Consider the following 20,432-nt stretch of genomic DNA (forward strand, 5'->3'; position numbering starts at 1 on the left):
TTTTTTGGGGATATCGGAATCACTAGTTCTGTAAAATTGTAAATTGTAAAAACTGTAAATTTCAGTCGTCTGAAAAATTTTAGAAACAACAATTTGTGTTATACTTTCGTCTAGTTGCCAACTATATATAATCTATAAATAGTACATAATAATATTATTATATAGTTTAGGAACGTATTGAAATTAAAAAATTTCAAGGTCATATCGACAATTTAAATGGAATAAAGTCAATTCTGAAATAAAATCTGTCCACAAATAATATTATATATAATTTTTTTTTGATATTATAATACTCTGCGCGATTTATACACCTAAACACCATTGGGCTGTATTTCGATCACTGCCTACTATTTTATCATAGGACATTATAATATAATTTTATATTATAAAATACCTACTAAAACTACGGACAGTAACATATAAATAAAAAGACCATTGACCAAAACACGATACCATCGTGTCATCGTGGTATGAGCGCAAACCGTTTAATTCATGATTTGTGTATACGTGTGTTCTGTTATAATATTTTGTAAGTGGGGTGTCGACCTCGCAGACTCGACTACCGATCGATCATAGGATCTCCGGCCGACAGTGCCGTGGTAGATCAAAACCAGCTGTCGACGTTATAACATGTTATTACTGCTGCCGTGTGCTTAAAATACAATATTATTCTGATAACAGAAAATAATAATAATTTAAAAAAAAATTGTTATACTCGTAAAATAAACAACAAATATAATATTATCATATTGAAATCATGGAAGTTTAATATTTTTGTTCAACCGACTACTATACAGGAAATAATTATTGGAGACATGGGTAAGTCGATTTCAGCACTTTTTCTTTTCTTTTTTTTATCATTTTATTAATTACTTACCTAATTGTACAGTAAGCTAGAATTTAGTAGTACACTAGCCTAATACCTTTATGTACAGTTATTATTTAGTCTTGAACAATCAACTTGTTGTTAATAGCTCCCGATTCTCGTCATTCGTATAATAACATATAATTGATTCGAACACGAATTCTTACGTAATACTATGACGGTTAGGTATGTGCTTATGGCTTAACAAATAAATATTTAACGTAGGTATTTCGGTTATTGTACGTCGATGATAATAATATCTGTAATCCAGTAATTAAATTTACCAATATTATTTTGGTTTAATAAATACGATGTTCAGACAAATACACACTATGGATAGTTACGCGTTTGAAGTCCTCAAAAATAAAACTTGATTAAAGTTATTTAAGACTTTATAATTATATACCAGGTGCTCCATTTGTCATACAGCGTATTATTCACTCATGAGTTGTTTGGAATTTGTTGCTTGATAAATGGGTAGTAACCAGCTGGTATGCAATAAGTAACTAAATAATAACTTAGTAAGGTAGGTTTAATTTTAACTAAACATTAATTATAATTTAACAAGATTATTTTTTAATGGGTATTAAACGCGCAAGCAGCAGGTAGGTCAAACTTACTCAAACCGTGAACATTTTCAATCCGAAAAACACCGAATACGATTTTCTTCGTTTTCACTCACACATAATGCATAAGTTTTTTTTTTATAAAATTCTTATAAAAAATCGTTTACATTATTATAATAACAGGTCAACTTGCAGGCTTCCACTTAACATAGACAACTATCTATTTATTGTTCTCTTGTTAATCGCTAATAATTATTATATTAGTGTTTTTAATATTGCTATTTCGTCTTCGGAGAAATAAAAAATAAACTAAGACAATTAAATCTCCACCAGTAAAAAAGTGTAAAATCTACAAACGACCTTCGTTTTGAGAATTACCTAAGACCTTTTTTACCTGTCTATCTACCTATAATAATCGTCTTATAAAGAAATTAAAAAAAGATACCTTTACGTTTTAACTCTATTTTTACCTTTATTAAAACTAATATATATATATATATGTATATATATTGTATAATGATGCTCGTGTATGTGTGTCGGAATGTTACATACAAAACTACATTTAGCCGACTATTCTTACGAAGAGAACATTTCTCATATTATTCAACCGGTTTTGTGAAGAGGTTAAGGTTGTGAATTGCGATACTATAATAATAGTTTGTGAAAAGTAGATAAATATTATTCGAATATGAACGATGATACACATAACTACGTAACACATTAATCGTTACGTGGAAGAAAAGTGCAAAAATTAATAAGTAATAATTACAACAAGACAATCATGTTGTTGTAACCAACAATTCGATCGACATAATATAATATTTCAGAATACTATGAAATCGTCTCCTTCCGAATTCATCGTTCAAAACGGTCATGTCCGTAAACACACTTAAATTAAATATTAAATGCAACCATGAAAATACGTGTGTTTAATTTCATAGGTATATACATATTCATTAGGTATCTGCCAACGTTGGACGTCATTCGGATACTCATACCACAAGGACATAGGAATTTATTTCTCAAATTAAAATGTTATTATCTCTGTAGAGTCATATTATTATTCATCCCAAATACAGTTTTAAGTTATTTTTATTTGGCAAGTCGATAAAATTTTAATTTGGAAACATCGAATTCTATCATTTTTTTTTTTTTTTTTTAACATTGACAGTGATAGGATACAATGTATATTATACTATATATACTTGACAATAGTATAATCAGTCATCAGTGATCATAATAATGACATTTGTGATATAATATAATGAGATTGCTATATCTGAAATATATAGTTCACATTATTTTGCTTTCTAACTGTTATCATGTAAAGTAGATATCTAGAATATTATAATTTGTTATGGTTTTAGAACCTGAAATTGAATGCTTACACATTCATAAACATTCTTTTAACACGATCACGCGAATTAATCATAACTACCTACATATTTTGTTTTATTTAAAATCACTTTTTAATCGCTTAATACTCTAAAATTATGAGTCCATAGATTTTGCATTTTCAAAAGCTAACTTATAATTATTTTCATTATAAATCCTCAAAGAGATTATTATTTTTAAAACTATCTTATACTCTTATTTAATACATTTGTATGAGTTTTTAAAGTTTTGGCTGTAGGTAGAAATTTAAACAATTTATATATTATTCAGCATAAATAAAATAGATTTGATTAGCCGTGATAATTAATAGCTATTTTACAGTACATTTTAAAAATTACAATTGCGTTATTCAACATTATTTTGTGTTGAATTTATTTAGAATTAAAAATCATTGATAACTGATTAATAAAAGAAAAAATTAACTGTTCAAAAAATCAGAAACTACAATATTATGACATGCATATGGATAAAAAAAAATGTTGTTAGAAATTGTCTGAAAACTAAGGATGAACCATATTTTGGTCGAAATTTAAAGTACGAATATAGATGTCATGCTATCAAGTTGGGGGGAAAGTGCAAACACCGTGCAATATAATATACTTGACAGCTAGTATCATTTTAGAGCAGTAGAACAATATTTGGTTTAATACTCAAAAGTGAGTCGATTACATCAGGACATTGTCCATTACTAAATAAATAGTTAATGCTATTGACATTATTTTAACAAGCGAAAATATAAATGCACTAACTGATGCCTAAGTAGAAACAATAAATGTATAAAACTTAGTTTAGACCTTGAATAAATTATAGGAAAAAATAATGACATAGAACATGATATTACAATAAATCATATTTTTAATAAGGTTCATCATATAATGGTAATTGCTTCAACAAAGCAGTAAATAATAAATAAAAAAATTCAAATAATTATCCTTTAATATATTATTCCTATTTTCAATAAGACGATATTTTAATTGAAAATTTGAATATCGTCGTTTCAAAAACATTTTCAATAAACACAAAGCTTTGTACATTTCTGTTAGCTATACTAATTTTGTATAATGAATTTAATAGCAAAGTCGCTGGATATTTATAAAACTGACTTAAATGTTTAAGATTGTATACTTATGATGAGAGAAGTTGCCTGTCAGATACTTTAATATTACTTTAGATATTAAAAATTCAACTATACTAATTTGATAAGCTATTATTTAATACATAATATAATATTGCATAGAAATTATGTATCTACAATTTACTTATAGTCATTAACGATGATGTGATGTTAAATTTAAGAAATTTAATTTTTGAGAGATTTTTTTATTGATCTTGAAATTATTAATAATTTTTGCTTCGACATCTGAGGCCATTCGCATTACATTTAATCACACTAGAAAAAAAATACATATATATATATATATATAAAAGTACATATAAATGAATAATTATATTTGTTACTTTTAAAATCTTTTTAGATATTTATAACAGGATATTTTAATTATTTGTTAATTTAAAAATTAAACCTAAACGTATAATATTTTTTTAATGAGCTTAAAAATACGTCTTAAAAATATATCTTATAGAACAGTGTAACTAATTAACAGTGTATGGTATATTAAGGAGTTAAAATTTTAATATTTTATATTTTATAAAGATGTATTAATTTCCACTTGAAGTTTTCCACTAAGTACTAACTCACATGTTAACATTAAAATATTAGCCACTTTAAGCTTTTTACTAGGATAATTAATATTAGAATGGTGGTTAGAGACTAATATGTCTGACATAATAAATAATAAATACACTTTTATGCACAAAATATGTGCTTTAGTTACAATTTTTGTACAACATAATATTGTAGGTAATACAAATATTGTATTAAAGTGATTATGATTCGTACTTTAATCGTCCCATGGTTTCCTGTAGAAAGATTTTTATCTGTCGATAAACTCCTGAAGTCGACAGAGTCATCACTCAAAATTTAAATAAAGGTTTAAATTATTAATATCAGCTCGCCGGATAGAAACAATAATATATTAATGGTGTTATTTATTGTAGTCGATATTTCATCACTGTGCTGTATTTCAACTTCATTCATCTGTCATTTTCTTGAACACATTCTAAAAAGCTTTATACAAGACTTATTTTCTCCGTGACATTTGATATAGTCAAAATAATTCCCATACAATAGTTGTATGGGAAATCAGAAAAATATTATATTTTACTATCAATCAATAAATACTGTAGAAATATGACACACGCGTGTCAATTTCTTCCACAATAAAATATGATATAATATAAGTTAGTTGATTTTTTTTTTTCAAACAAAGCTAAAAATATTGTTATTATCTGGAGAATTTAATTTAAGCACAATTAATTATTTGTTAGAAATATATATACCGATATACGTGATTATCGTGAAACAATACATCCTACTGCAAGTATACAACTACTGTACCTCTTATCTTTGAACTAAAATGCGTACGTAAATCGATAAAAATATACTTATAAAATAAATATCAATTTATCTTATTTACGGGAAGTATACATTTTTCCGATATTTTGGTTTTGTAGAGATAAGTACACATTAAACAACTTTAACATTTTTGTGTAGCCTTTTTTTTTATCCTTATGCGTGGTTGATTGATTTACTACATAATTTTAATTTGCAAACAATATCCTATTTTTATAGTTGTATTATATAAACTGAAGATTTATTTAATTATTTCTATGTTTCCTATATAGATACCAAATTTGGGAATAATAATCTAGTAATATTATATTGTTGAGTTGATTAGTTGAGTATATATCTATGTGTAATACACATTTTGCCAAGTAGGTTACTACCACCCATCATACCGCTTAAAACATATAGGGTAGTCTGGTTAAAATATCAAAATAAGTTTATATTGATTTTACTTACAATATACAGAGTGACCCCCGGAGATCTGACATTCTGAAAAATAAAATAACTTATGTTCTAATCAATATTAATTTAAAAAAAAAAAGTTTTAACATAATGCATATACACTTACGTTACATTTTTTTAAAACTATTTTTAATTTTTAATATTGAAAATAATAAACTTAAAAATTAATAAAAAAAAATGTCGGAAACATTCAATATAGACAATTTGTAAATCTTATTTTGAGAAAAATATATATGGTAAGATAATTTATTTAAGTCAAATGGCTGATTTTTTCAAAATTTTTTTAAATATCAATATTCTCGTTATAAGTAAATTATGATGGTTTATGATGTTAGAAATATTAAAATTTAAAAAAATATAAATTATTTTTATAATATTTTATGTGGACATTTTTAAATACCATATGCGCCTAGGTAAATATATATGTTTTGGAATTATAATGTTTCTAAAATAAACTAGTTCGGAATTTACTTAACGTGGATATATTTATATTAAAAAAATTTGTAAAAATCAGCCATTTAACTTAAATACATTTTTTTACCAGATACATTTTTCTCAAAATATGATTCACAAATTGGCTATATTGAATGTTTCGAACATTTTGTTACCAATTTTTAGTTTTTTATTTTCAAAAAAAAAAATGAAAATAAAAATTGATAGTGTAGCGTAAGTGTCTATGCATTATATTTAAAAAAATATTAAAAAATATTGATTAAAGCAAAAGTTATATCATTTGTCAGGATGTCAGATCTCCGTGGGACAGTCTGTATTTATGCAATATATATATATATATATATATATATGTAGTTATATTTTGGAACTACATCATGTGACTACCTATCTTACATTTCCCGAAAAGAAGATTAAAAGAAATTATTGTTCTGTTATTGATAGTTATGAATGTTCACTGTTAAAACTTAAAAGAATCACTAATCACCGTATATTATGTATAATATATACAAGTAAATATTCGATCCATCGTGTGATTTTTTTTAGGTGTTTATTAAAAATATTTGTTAAAAAATAATATGTATAATACATAATATACCTAAAATGTATTGCGTGTGTGGAGTTTAATGTATATTTCCTGTGGAACTGTCATTATTTAACATTAATTTAACGTAAAGATTGAAATCTAATTCCTTTCCTCTTTTTTTTTTTTTTGTACATCATAATACCACAATCACTGATACGCAATGACACACACACTCGTACAGTCATACCAAAAGCAAACACATGTAAGTTTATCCCACATGAAATGACCTAGACATTGTTCCCCACCAAAAACATAATCCATGTCGTGGTTATTTAATTTTAACAAAGATAATACATTTAAAAAACAATTATCATTGTTTATTATTATTAATATATACAAAAAGTATAATATTATACTTACAGATATTATGTGCATAAACATAATACTAAATCTGGTTTAAAATACCCAAAAGTTAAAAATTTGCACGAAATTAACAATCTTAATACACCTGGGTATGTGTACCCAATTAACGTTAGTTTTTATCTTTATTTATTTTAGGTAAATCGACTCGAATCAATGTATCGGATGTTATAGACAAGTACTGAGGTTAATCGAAAATAGTTATGAACCCAATGAGCTATGATACCCCGGGTTCCCCTAATAAATAAATTAATAAAATTAATTATATTTTATGATAATCTGATATTCTGAACGGACAAAATTAAAGTGTAAAATGTCCCTATTGTGTATTTTTTCACATCACTTGTTTCTCAAGCTCTTTTATGTTTATTAATTTAATAGTTTAATCTTGAACTCAATAAAAAACAAACATACGTTTTAAAATATTTTACATTATAAATTTATGTAAGTAAAATATGCATTACATAGGAACACCAAATGTAAAAAAAAAAATTAATAATAATAATAAACAATAACCATATTCTATTTAATACAAAATTCGAATATTAACCATTATACAATTAGTTCTTTAATCCTTACGTACTTGAGTTGACTTAAAATTTTGATTTAAAATACTCTTTAGTTTTGAAGAATACCTAATATCTATGAATTTTATTTGTTTCAGAACTTAGATTTATATTCGTGTTTTCGCTATGGATCACTGCAGCCAGTTCATTGTACAAAATCGGTATTGGAATGGCCGATGTAACTGGACCTGCAGCAGGTGTTACCTTTGTGAGTGTTGCTTTGATTTTGATTTTGACGACATATTGTATACAGTTACATACCGTAAGACATTATATTGTTTAAATAAAAATTGCATTTATCTTGTTGCAATCGTTGCACAGATAATTGAAGCAATAGTAAAACTGACCTTTCTCACCCGGAAAACAGCAATTATAACAAATTTTAAAAACGAATTGATAATAATTGCATTTATTAAGCAGTCAGTTAAAAACCTCACTGTGACTATACTTAAAATAATAATACTTCTATAATATTTTGATTTTTAAAAACAAATTTACATATGTATACACCTACTTTTTGTATTTTATAATAAGTCAATTCAACGAATATTTTATTTATTTTAAATGTTTTCATATCAAACTTAATCATTAATGAATCAAAATGTTGAATACAATTTGGTAAAACAAGACTTAAGATAAATAATATGCTACTTAAATTAAATTTATAATTATATTTTTATAACCCTGAACTTGCAACACTTTCATATTTATTTTTATTTATGACTTTAAGAAATATAACTATTAAAAGTTTATAAGTTATAACTAAGCACTATAGCCGAGGTCCATATTATAATTCATAAAAATGTTGATTCAATTAAAATAACTAGCATCAGTTAACAAAAAGTCAAATAATAATATTAGCATGCAATACTAATTGTGGTTTCAAATTGGACAATTAAACATGATATTATAGATCTCTGAGCCCAGTCTGAGGAATGCCCAAAAATCGAATCGATACGCATAACTCTTAATCTCTTACGCAGAAGCTCTCAACGAAACCGTAGCGACAACAATATCACTTTTATGTTTCAATGTTATAATTCAGTCTTCAAATTTTAATGTTCTAAACATCAGTAAATCAAACATCGTAAATATTGTTGCCATTATTTTATCATAAAATACCTGTAAAACGATGTTGGCAAATAACCCTACCCTGGTGTTAAAGTCGTAAATCCATAATACAAATAAATAAATAAATTGTATAGGTACTATACGAAAATTATCAAAAATATAGATAAGAGGCGTTTATAATTTTATAATGTCTAATATGTTAATTCAAAATTTTTAAATAAATCATAAGCAAAATTAAGTATACTTTAGTCTTTACTTTTTTTTTTTTTTTTTTTTTTTATTAAGAACTTTCAGTATAACTATTATAGTTCGACAATTACAATATTGATAGAGACAGTGATACAATAAGTAATAATTGGTAAAATAATAATGAGCATAATAGTCTTTACTTTTTAAATAAAAAGTAAACAGCCGATTTGAGTGAATTATTTATTGGAGGTATAGTTTATATTATAAGTAATAATATCTTTTCGTTTTAAAAGCGGCAAGGGAATAAAAATAAATATTGTATTTACTAATGGTAAACATAAGTTTGTAAAAATACAGAAACAGTTGACTAATATGTCATACATGGAATTAAAAATCAAAGCAATCGAAAACCAATATCTTTTAAATTAAAAAGCGATAAAGTGGATATCACTCTGCTGTATAGTAGGTTACAAGTGGGTTACTGTAATGGATTGAATTAAATTTGAATCCAATGATATTATATCATTATATTATAGGTACGAAAAACGATTTTGAGCGGAGACTGTTTATCTGTCTAGGATATATAACAGATTATTATTACTTATTAAAATATTTGACTTTCCGGTGGAAATTTTTGATAAAGGTAGACAAACTTATAAGGAACCTTGAATTAAATTTTTTATGAATATCTATCTAAGATAATTTGAACATCGCCGTAATTTTTACGTATTTATTAAAAATTTGAACTTTAAATGCTTATAAAAAAAAAACCGTGCCTATGCATCATTCAACTGTATCTATGTGTTATACGTAATATGTTGAAGCCAGTACCACTTCATTATAAACTTTCAATTTTTCCATCAGTATTTTGATGTTAAAAAAATGCGCAAAATGGTTTTGCGAGGAATCATTAAAAATAATTTATCATTGGAATTATTATTATTAATTATTATTTTATGCATACATTTTCTGATTTGATTAGGATTTTTAAAGCTTATATTATCAAGTGTTGTATATTTTCATTTTTATACGTTTTCACGACTCATATTTTGTCGGTGTCGGTCGTGTTACCTAAATGATTGTCATTACCCTGCAAAGCCCGCGGTTGACCCGCTGTCCACATTTATAACTTTTGTAAGGATTAAGTACATTTATAGCTCATATTTAATGCGTTACCTATAAACACATAGATAAATTTATTATCAGTAAGTATAATAGATTAATTATATGACAGCGTAAAATAAACCAATGATTTATAATTTATTGATTATTAACGTACGTGTACGATTTAAATTTGATTCATTATAAATTTAATTGTCTGAGAACAAAGTAATACAATTCCTTACACGTATTTTTAACAGCCAAGTGGCTTACCGTCAAAACTTCGAAGACAAAATTATATTTTTGTAATGATACGGCTACGACCCTATGCTGATTTTTTCACCTTTAAATATCTCATAATAACATAACTAATAGTCGGTAAATTAAATATTAATACAACCATTATACAATATTATATCTTGGGTGTTATGTGATGTGTATGATTATAAATTTATAATATTATTTTATTTTTTACCTATTTTATTAAAACCGTTGATTGTGTAATATCATTTAGAAATTGTTTACTTTTGATCTTAGATTATTTAGATTATAATAATATTATCAAACAGGTTATATGAAAACGTTGATGGCATAATATGTAATGCATATTAATGCATTACTTATATTATGCTAATCCCCACATGGTGATGTAATATATTTATTATTTTATAATATTTTAATGTCTACACTGTATAGTTGGGATACGGAAAAATGGAACAAAGCGGAGAAGGTATCCATTTGCGACAGTTTTCTAGGGCGTTTATAATTGAAGATTCGACATCTAGAATAGCATTCGTTAGCATCGATTCCGCAATGATGGGTGACCAAATTAAAAAAGATGTAAGTAGAAAATTTAAAACTGTTTAAAAATTATTATTTTATTATATTATAAACTATAATAATACAGTAGATTCTCAATTCGTACATTTAATAAATTCGAAAAAAAAAATTAAATATCAGAGGTACAACTTTTTCTTCAATATCCATCTATAGAATCCATCATAGTTTCCATCAGAAGAGTTACATCATGTTGTTTGTAATATTAGACTCCACACCGTTAATATTTTAGAATATGGCTTATTAATATTATTTATATTTTATATAAAACAGTGAATAAATTAGTTTAAATTAATTCAATAGTATTTTTTTTTTTTTTTTTATTGATCTTGAAATGTATACACAAAAAAATTTCCGCTTCGACAACACGGGCTACTAGTGTCAAAATAATTTAAAATATAAACTATAAAATGAATAGACAATTGTAAATAATATATGAATTTTAAGTTTAATTTATAGTAAAAATTAATACATAAAATACACGGAGTTATTAAAAAGAAATTAAAAAATATAATAACACAAAATTGCATAAAAATTATTCACATTTAACAAAAACTAAAAACAATTTCATATAATATGAAAAATATAAAAAATAACATTAAAAAAACTAAAATTAATTTATAGCAAAGAATGGCTAAAAATACCACAAAATACAAAGTAAAATTAGCATATTATGAATCAAGGGCGCATGAAACGAATTTTAAGCTAAGATAGCATTTTAGAGGATCAAAGGAAAAAAATGTAAAAGTCAACACCATTCTGTCACTATCACTCGTAATAACAAAAAAAAAAAACACTTGTTATAAAAACTACTTTTTACCATTCTAAAACAGTAGGTATTCCTTAATTTACTGTTATACTTATTACAAAAATCCTATTATTTCAATGGATATCGATGAAAACTTTTACGATGAACAATATTGTTTGTCAGCCGATTTATTAAAACTAAACAGCTGAAAATTAAACTGTATATGTGACTACTTTAATTTAAACAACTATTTTTTTTCTTTCTATTCGAGAATCTACTAAATAATATTATATTGTCGTAATAGTTTGATTGACGATGAAATATATTGCAATGTAATCAAACGACGAATACGATTTGAAGGTATTGAAAAAATTGAAGGAGAAGCTACCGGGCTTGTACGACACGAATAACCTTATGCTTTCATCAACGCACACACACTCAACGCCGGGAGGTTATATGTTACATATGTTGTTTGACTTGAGCACATTGGGTTATGTTCAACAAACCTTAAACTGCTTAGTAAAAGGTATTACATTGGTGAGTCTGACATAAAAAATAAGTAATATTCGAATTCACATAATATACGCGTATTTGTAAAACACTCATCGTAATATTTGTTTTACAAATGGCTTGCATTTCAAGGAAAATAAAAATACTTCGCTCGACTTTATTTTTCGTTTTTTTTTTTTTTTCTTTGTAGGAAATATAATATACTCTTGGAATAAAAATATATTTGACTCTTTCAGACATGTTTATAAATTCGATTTTGTGCGTACCAGAAATTAAAGATTTTCGTCACGCTTCGGCTTTCATATAATATCATTATTGTTACTAGAAAATTTAAAGCATCATTATTCATTATGGAAACAGTACGGCATCTATATCATATCCATTTAAATATTAATGAAATAACCGTATAATTAAATATGATGTGCTAAAATATTATTATTATTATCATACTTTTTTTTTTTAAGCAGTCTTTGCATAAACCTTTACTTTTTGTATACTCACACTGATATGATTTTTATAAATAGAGTATTCTACGGGCCCACGACAAATTAGATTATGGACGTATATTTGTTAATAAAGGTGATCTAATGGGAATATCGATCAGTAGAAGTCCTCAGTCATATTTATTAAATCCGGAAGTCGAACGCGCGCAGTAAGTAGTATATATTATTTTATTTCATACCATACGTCATGCAATAGTCACTCGTAGGTACCAATAATTATTAAATGCAGATAACAAAATATTATTGTTTAATGTTACTGTTAAATAAATAATCAATATTGCAAGCAGTAAATAGTAATAATTATAATAATAATTTACTGAGAAACGATTTAATAAATAACAAAAACGCGAAGGTAATTGATTTTTGCAGCCCCCAACACGCGGGCTTTTAACACGCGGCCACCCGGAGAGGGAGGCACGTGACATTTTTGATGACGCGGCTTTTTAAGACTAGACACGAGATATAGCAATATTTTCCATAACCATCTATTATTAAATTAGGTATAGATATTGAAGGGCGCCTACGGTCTGACACAGTGGTCTTCAACCTGTGGGTCGCGACCCAGTTTTGGGACACTCACGTCTTTTTTTTTTTGAAAGATAAAAAAGTTAAAATTTAAATTGCGAATGATGTTTAAACAGCTGTTTACAGTAGATATAACAACAGTCAAAATGTCTACTGACATAGCAAATCAGATAATTTAGCTTACTCGTGATCCCAAACTTAAGCAATTTTTAAGAAATGTATTTTGCATATTTATGTACAGGAAATTACATAAAACTAGCATCTAAATTCTTTATTTTCTTCCTGGCCAACTAACTCGACACGAGCTATGAACATTTCCTTACAAAATCAATAGGTAGCGAGTCAAAAAAGTTGACGAACACTGGTCTAACATAGTAATTTATCGTACTTTTATAATCCACCTATTTTATGTATTCAGTGATGGATCCATGACGGGGCGGAAAAGAGGGATTTTGACCCCTTCTCTTCTCTCAAATATCGTAGTCATAGCCCTGTTTTCCCATGTAATGGCGTAACACATGGAAACAGATGTAACACATATATTCGTATTTCCATATAGAGATGCGGAATTCAGTATCTATACATGCGAGCTTGTTGTAAACATTACGAAATAACAATTTTCAGAATAAAATTTCCCAGTTTATTTAGTAGTGAACATCAGTTATAATTTAATTTTCTTATCATAGTTCTAGTGATTGGACTGACATGTTGATGAAACTCGGCTCATACGTCTTTGTTTCTAACAATATATGCACATGGAATTCAATTTAAATATTTTAACACAGTCATTAGGTTGCGATTGACAACCTAGCACATAATACAAGAATAAGTATCGTTTATAATTCTTTAAAATATAAATACTGATTTACACTAAATGGCATTAATTAAAAAATATTTACCAGGTTTCTTATAAGTATGATCTCTTAATTTACTTTATTTAGAAGATGAATATTTTTAGTTGCTAATACACTATAGGTGCATAAGATTATTAAACTTTAATTTTATTATTAAATATCAGAAAGTACAATATATTTGATGGTACTATTGTACTAATTATGTACTGACTTCGTAGATTAATTTGAACATTTTCCCTCTCCCCCCCCCCCCCCTAAAACAAATTGAGCGTTGGATCCGTTACTGTATTTATTATTGGTATAGTATAATAATGTTGACCATGGTACGTGCCCCCTTTCGTTTTCGAATCGGATCGCGCGATGTTCATGATATAATATAGATACGAACATAACGTCGACAAGACTATGGTGCAACTGAAGTTTGAGAGCGAGTACGGTATGCCACTGGGCGTGATCAACTGGTACGCGGTACATGCGACTAGCATGAACAACACCAACAGGCTAATTTCGTCGGACAACGTTGGATACGCGTCCGTGTTGTTCGAGCAAAAGATGAACCCCGATAGTTTCATAGGCAAAGTGAGTATCACATTCAGGCGTACGTCCTGCAGGCATAGCAAATAAGAACTAAGCCTCCTCTAATTTTTACTCCTCCTCCTCCTCCTCCAAAAACAAAAAAAATTGAAGAGCTTTCATTACATTGGAATACCCGAAAACAATTTCGTCTCTACGTAAAAATCTTCAGCCTACCTATCCTAAAATCCCTTTCCAAAACCTCAAACACCTATGCCCGTAGGTTAATAAACGTTTACACTGGCGATTAAATTTTTTCGAAATGACCAATGGACACGTGTCGCTTTTTTTCGTACAGGGTCCGTTTGTCGCGGCGTTCGCTTCGTCCAATCTGGGAGACGTGACACCCAACATTAAAGGTCCTAGGTGTCAGAAATCGGGAAAGCCTTGTGACATTCCCGGACCTTCATGCGACGCCAACGAATTATGCGTCGCTTCTGGACCGGGTGACGACATGAAAGAGAGCACCAAAATAATCGCGAAAAGACTGTTCGACAAAGCGTATGTGAGTTTATCGATTTTTGTTTAATAGGTGTACCTATATTATGTAGATAGATATTATCTATTCAAATGATATTATAGTAAAAAAAAACATTTTTGTTCGTCATTTACACGCCCTTGTTTAACTCATAAAATTAGTTATATATTTATATAATTAATACACTGCAGAATAGTTCTCACCTCTAGCCATGAAGATAATTTTATAATATGTCGTTTAAGGAACTGATGGCTGAAAAACCGATTATCGAGATCAAAGGACCGATTAAGTCCATACACCAGTTCATGGACATGACCACGGAGGAAGTAGACTATAAAGTTCCTGGAGGTAACATCGTCAAAGGAAAGGGGTGCAAACCTGCGATGGGCCATACGTTTTCTTCGGGTACCATCGACGGTCCGGGCTTGTTTTCGTTCGAAGCCGGTTCCAAATCATCGAACAACCCTCTCTGGGATCTGGTGACGAACTTCGTGCCCAAGCCTAGTGTAGAACAGGTGGAATGCCACGCGGAGAAATCGATTTTGATATCGACCGGAGAAGTTAGTGAAACCAGAAATATGATATTATCGTACCAAAATTATATTATAATACGGCCGTTGGACCGCAGTCGTGGTAATACTAGTTTTTGTTTTATTTTTGTTTTTAGTTTAATTATCCTTTGGCTTGGTCACCGACAATAGTTTCCACTCAGTTGGCCGCTATTGGACCGTTTATCATAGCTTGTGTCCCGGGCGAGTTCACGACCATGTCGGGGAGACGTGTGAGAAAAGCTATTCGCGACGTCCTTTGCAACGGCTCTTGGTGTACAGTAGTGATCGCGGGACTTTGTAATTCATATACTGATTACATAACCACCCCCGAAGAATACAAGGTACGAACCAATGGATAATAATTAATAACAGCGCATATTTTTCATAATTTTATGTAGGTACTCGTGACACAACAGTCAAACATAAACAATTCAACTATAACAATATTACTTACCAATATTGATTTCAACTCTGAAGTTTATATCTACATTTAAAATAATTACGTATGGTTTATGAACATAAAATTCGATGATTTAAATCTCGAATCGCCTTATGAAAAATAGTAAAGAGTTTGATTGATGTTTTGAGTAGTAAAGTTAGTAGATGCCTAGTTTAAGATTACTTTGTACGTATTCGATAATTATTGTTCGTTATATTTTATTGTTTTATAGTCAAGGGGATTTAAAATTAGGAAGGGTTATTGTATGCAATCGAATAAACTTGTAAATTATCTCTAATATACTATTAGGTACGCGTATATGTGCTTATGTATAAATCACATTTCTTCAAAATACATATATGATGGTAACTGATCAGTGTTCACCGTAATGTGCAATTAATCTATAAGGTATGCAAATATGAAATATTACTGTTATATCGTAAAATAGATTACACTAAAAATCAAACAATAAGCAGTTAGGTATTAACTACGTAACAAGTAACGATGTTCTTTTTTCAATTCACAACAATATGCAACGTATTCTGAGAATTTAATGCGATTACCTGGAAAACAATTTTAAAAATATAAACCCGTTCACTATAAAATAACAATAATAATAATATATTATTATTAAATGTACACAGCTACAGCGTTATGAAGGTGCGTCCACGTTGTTCGGACCGTACACGTTGCCTATTTACCTGAAACAGTACTCGAAACTGGCCAAGGCGTTACTGGCCGATGACGTCAAACTGGACCCCGGACCTGAACCAGAAGACCTGAAATCCGTAGTGTGGTCGCTACTGCCGTCTCCCGTTTATGACACTCCAATGGGGCGTCACAATTTTGGAGACTGCATTGAACAACCACCGTACTCTGCCACGTGGGGCCAAACGGTTAAAGCGAAATTTGTAAGTATCGCATTATTACCAATAGCCATTATATAGACGTGGTAAGGGGGGGGGGGTAAGCCCATCAATTTTTTAATAATACTTTAGTTTGAAATATTAATTACCTATTAAGATTTGTGCTACTGATACAATACAAGCCCCTCCCCCGCCCCTCCCCAGACAAAAATTTCCTTGTAATGCCTATGATAGCCGTATAAATACAATATGAGAGATGAATAATTTCAGAAATTTCTTGAATTTTAAAAATCAGATTTTGTTTTGTAAAATGGCTTACTTTTTTACTTAAGACAGAGGTATTCAACAATTTTCATCTCACAGTTCTTTTGGGTGTTCACAATGTTTTTACGGCTCCGAAATTGTTATTAAAAAAATTAGAAACGATACGAATACAATATGGCCAATGCACGTGATAAAAACAGTGACTTTCGTTCTAGAAATAAAATTTTAGATGGTCTTGTAATGTATTTCTTTACCGTTTCCATAACCCTTTAATAGATTACAAATAATATTTATACATGATCTACGATTAGAACAAATGATAAAATATTGTTCTATAAAAAATTTCTCTTAGAAATTTCTTTCTTATATCATTAGGTATAATTCATAGGTATTGCTGCATACGTACATCGATTGTGCAATACTAAGTTGCAATGACACAAAACTAAGCTTAGATTTGTCGGTGTGCTAACATATCGAGGGTTTAGCACTTTTGGCGTAGGCACAAGTTTTTATCTTTATATACGCAATAAGTATTGTTGATTCTTATATTAAATTTCTGTTCGTGGATAATGTCAAAATATACAAGAAAGTTAAAAACATAGAAGATACAAAACTTTTGCAAATCGATTTTTAAATAATATTATTTTTCACAATATTAGTGAAAGTACTAGTATAGTAATAACAGTAATAACTTTTGAATAACTATACAGTAAGATAAAGTGAATAGTTTTCAATCTTTTTAATACAATATATAAAAAGTAATTCTCCATCTAATTTTATGTTAATGGCTCTATGTAACACTAAAAATATCTTTATTTGCATACAATTTACCATTTTCCTGCGTTTCATTGCATTATTTTATTATTATCCATTTTCGTTTTATTTTATTATATTCTTATGGCTCACTACGAATGAGGTTGTATGTAAAAGTTTCGTACATATTATACGATGTAATTATATTAATTATTTATAAATTTGAATTATTAATTTTATTAAAGGATATTATTTTTTTTATTTTTTTTTTTATTGGAATAAAAGGCTTCGACATCACAGGTCATTAGCCTAAAAGTAATTATAAGTTAATAATTTTATGGGGAGACATTTGTATAAAGGGGGATGTAAAATATGTTATGTACAATTTTTTTTTTTTTCAATTACATTAATTTTGATAAACCTATATTTTTGAAAAATGTATAAATATTTTTGCAGTTCTCTTCTCCCAGTGCTTGATTCATCGATGATGAAGGATATTATTATTTTTATATGAATAGTATTTTAGGAAATATATTTTAAGTAATCTGTTTGTAATATTATGTGATATTAAATATTCAAAACGGTCTCATTTAAAAATATATTATTTAAAAAAAAATTGCTTTACTTCTTGTGGAGTTACGAAATACAAAAGAGAAAATTAAATGAAAATTACACTAACAATATAAATTTAATTATATAACTTTCGATATATTTAATATTGGATAGGTATATAAACGTTAAAATTATATTTTTCTATAGACTAATACGTTTAAGATTTAAATATTTAGTGGTGGTGGGTGGGGATCAGTTTTTAAAATTAAATACTTAACCAAATTATAATCGTTGTATGCATTTTCTTCTCGTCTCCAGGTATCCGGTCATCCAAGGAATAACCCCATGTTGGAGCAGACGTTTTTGACGGTTGAACGGCTAACGGATGATCTAAATTGGAACATCGTCGCCACTGACGCCAATTGGGAAACCGAGTAAGGATACAAGCGCGTTTGTTTCGCGGTTTTGCACAGAATTCTTAAGACGTGTATCTTTTGATTTTCCACAGATTCATATGGAAATCCGTTTCGTGGATTTGGGCCAACAGTGTAGCGGAGATCAAATGGACAATACCCGAAAACACTACACCAGGGCTCTACCGAATCAGGCACTTTGGATATTTTAAAATGTATTTTGGAGGTGGCAGGCTTGGAAAATTTTTTGGCACTTCGGAAACGTTCAAAGTGTCGGAGAAATAGTGCTAACGTCGGTTTTGTTTTCAAAACACAAATACATTATTTAATTTTTTTTCAATTTTATCTGAGAGTGTGGTTGGTATCAGTTCCTGGCTAGAACATTGTTAAAATAAGAAACTCACTTTTCCCCTCCAAAAGTCAATTTTGATTTATATATTGCTTGTTGATATTATTCTGATACGATTATCGCATACATAATTAAATCATTATATCGTACATGTTAGATATAATAGTAATGCAAGTCTATTTATCATTGTGGATCCGTTTATCATACATTGGTAATACCTGCCTAATAACTAATGTTATAACAATGATATCGACGAAACAAAAATTGTATATTCAAAATACTTATAACTATATTGTTCATTATTTTATAAATATAGGCAATATAGATCTATAACACGTGTATATATACTTATAAATCAATGCATTTTTTTCGACACTTTTGGAAATTATGAAAATTAAAAAAAAAAAAACAATACCTACTAAATATGCTGATTATTAACATAATATACAACATGTCGTTTACAAATTACTTTATAGAACCCTTCGACAAGAAAGTTACCAGTATTCAAAAATATTGGGATTCGATTTCTTAACATATAGATATTAAAATTAAAAATAAAAGATTTTTAACAACCTAAAAAGTGAACTATAAACACCCTTCGAGGCTCAAGATATCTTTGAATATATTTATTTTTTATTGAAATCACTCCTGTAGTTGTTCAGGATATAAAGGACAATGAAACATCCATTTTGATATTAAATATGGTTGATAGATGGATTAACATATTTACACAGTAATGATTAGGAAAACATATTCGTTATGGCATAATACTATAATCGCTTAGGACTTTACTATGAATAGACATTGGAAGTTAGTATTTAAAATATAATACATATTGTGTTCATATAAAATTTAATAATTCTTTGAGGACAATATAACATAATATTATAATGCAAAAATTCTATAGTAGTTATCTACAATACCATATTATTAAACTTAAGGTACTATAATAAGCAAAATATTCAATTAAAATATTCTAAGGCAATTTTATTGGATATTTAAGAATTATATTCTTGTAATATATGGCATTTTTTTAAATTCTGAGCGGTCTTCTCATAGGTCTTATGGCTTCACGGATTTAGTTATTTAAAAATTTGTTTGTCCTTTGTATATGTTTCTGACACTCTTTACATTAAAAA

At 28.0% G+C, this 20,432-nt stretch overlaps 1 protein-coding gene across 2 annotated transcripts; it reads left to right on the top strand.

Annotated features, from left to right (window-relative positions):
- Window positions 1-604: 604 nt before the first annotated feature.
- On the top strand, window positions 605-19,626 carry CDase (neutral ceramidase). 2 transcript variants are annotated; one of them, XM_015516499.2, is made up of 12 exons: window positions 605-819; window positions 7,816-7,925; window positions 10,775-10,918; window positions 12,024-12,200; window positions 12,698-12,825; window positions 14,436-14,634; window positions 14,927-15,133; window positions 15,349-15,666; window positions 15,774-15,998; window positions 16,741-17,007; window positions 18,850-18,965; window positions 19,040-19,626. In XM_015516499.2, exons 1-12 carry the CDS (start codon window positions 816-818, stop codon window positions 19,227-19,229), a joined length of 2,085 nt encoding a protein of 694 aa, XP_015371985.2. In that variant the 5' UTR covers window positions 605-815; the 3' UTR covers window positions 19,230-19,626. The 2 variants fall into 2 exon arrangements, with proteins under 2 accessions (XP_015371985.2, XP_089078179.1); XM_089222053.1 differs by lacking the exons at window positions 605-819; window positions 7,816-7,925 and having other exon boundaries at window positions 10,778-10,918; window positions 11,968-12,200.
- Window positions 19,627-20,432: the final 806 nt, after the last annotated feature.

The sequence above is a fragment of the Diuraphis noxia genome, unplaced genomic scaffold, assembly GCF_037042655.1.
Source record: "Diuraphis noxia isolate RWA-SAM2 unplaced genomic scaffold, SU_Dnox_SAM2 contig0003, whole genome shotgun sequence".
In the NCBI taxonomy this organism is placed as follows: domain Eukaryota; kingdom Metazoa; phylum Arthropoda; class Insecta; order Hemiptera; family Aphididae; genus Diuraphis; species Diuraphis noxia.

Coding starts and splice junctions, on each gene's coding strand:
- CDase (XM_015516499.2), top strand. Junction 12,201..12,697: donor TAGTAAAAGGTATTACATTG/GTGAGTCTGACA, acceptor TTTTATAAATAG/AGTATTCTACGGGCCCACGA. Junction 12,826..14,435: donor CCGGAAGTCGAACGCGCGCA/GTAAGTAGTATA, acceptor GATATAATATAG/ATACGAACATAACGTCGACA.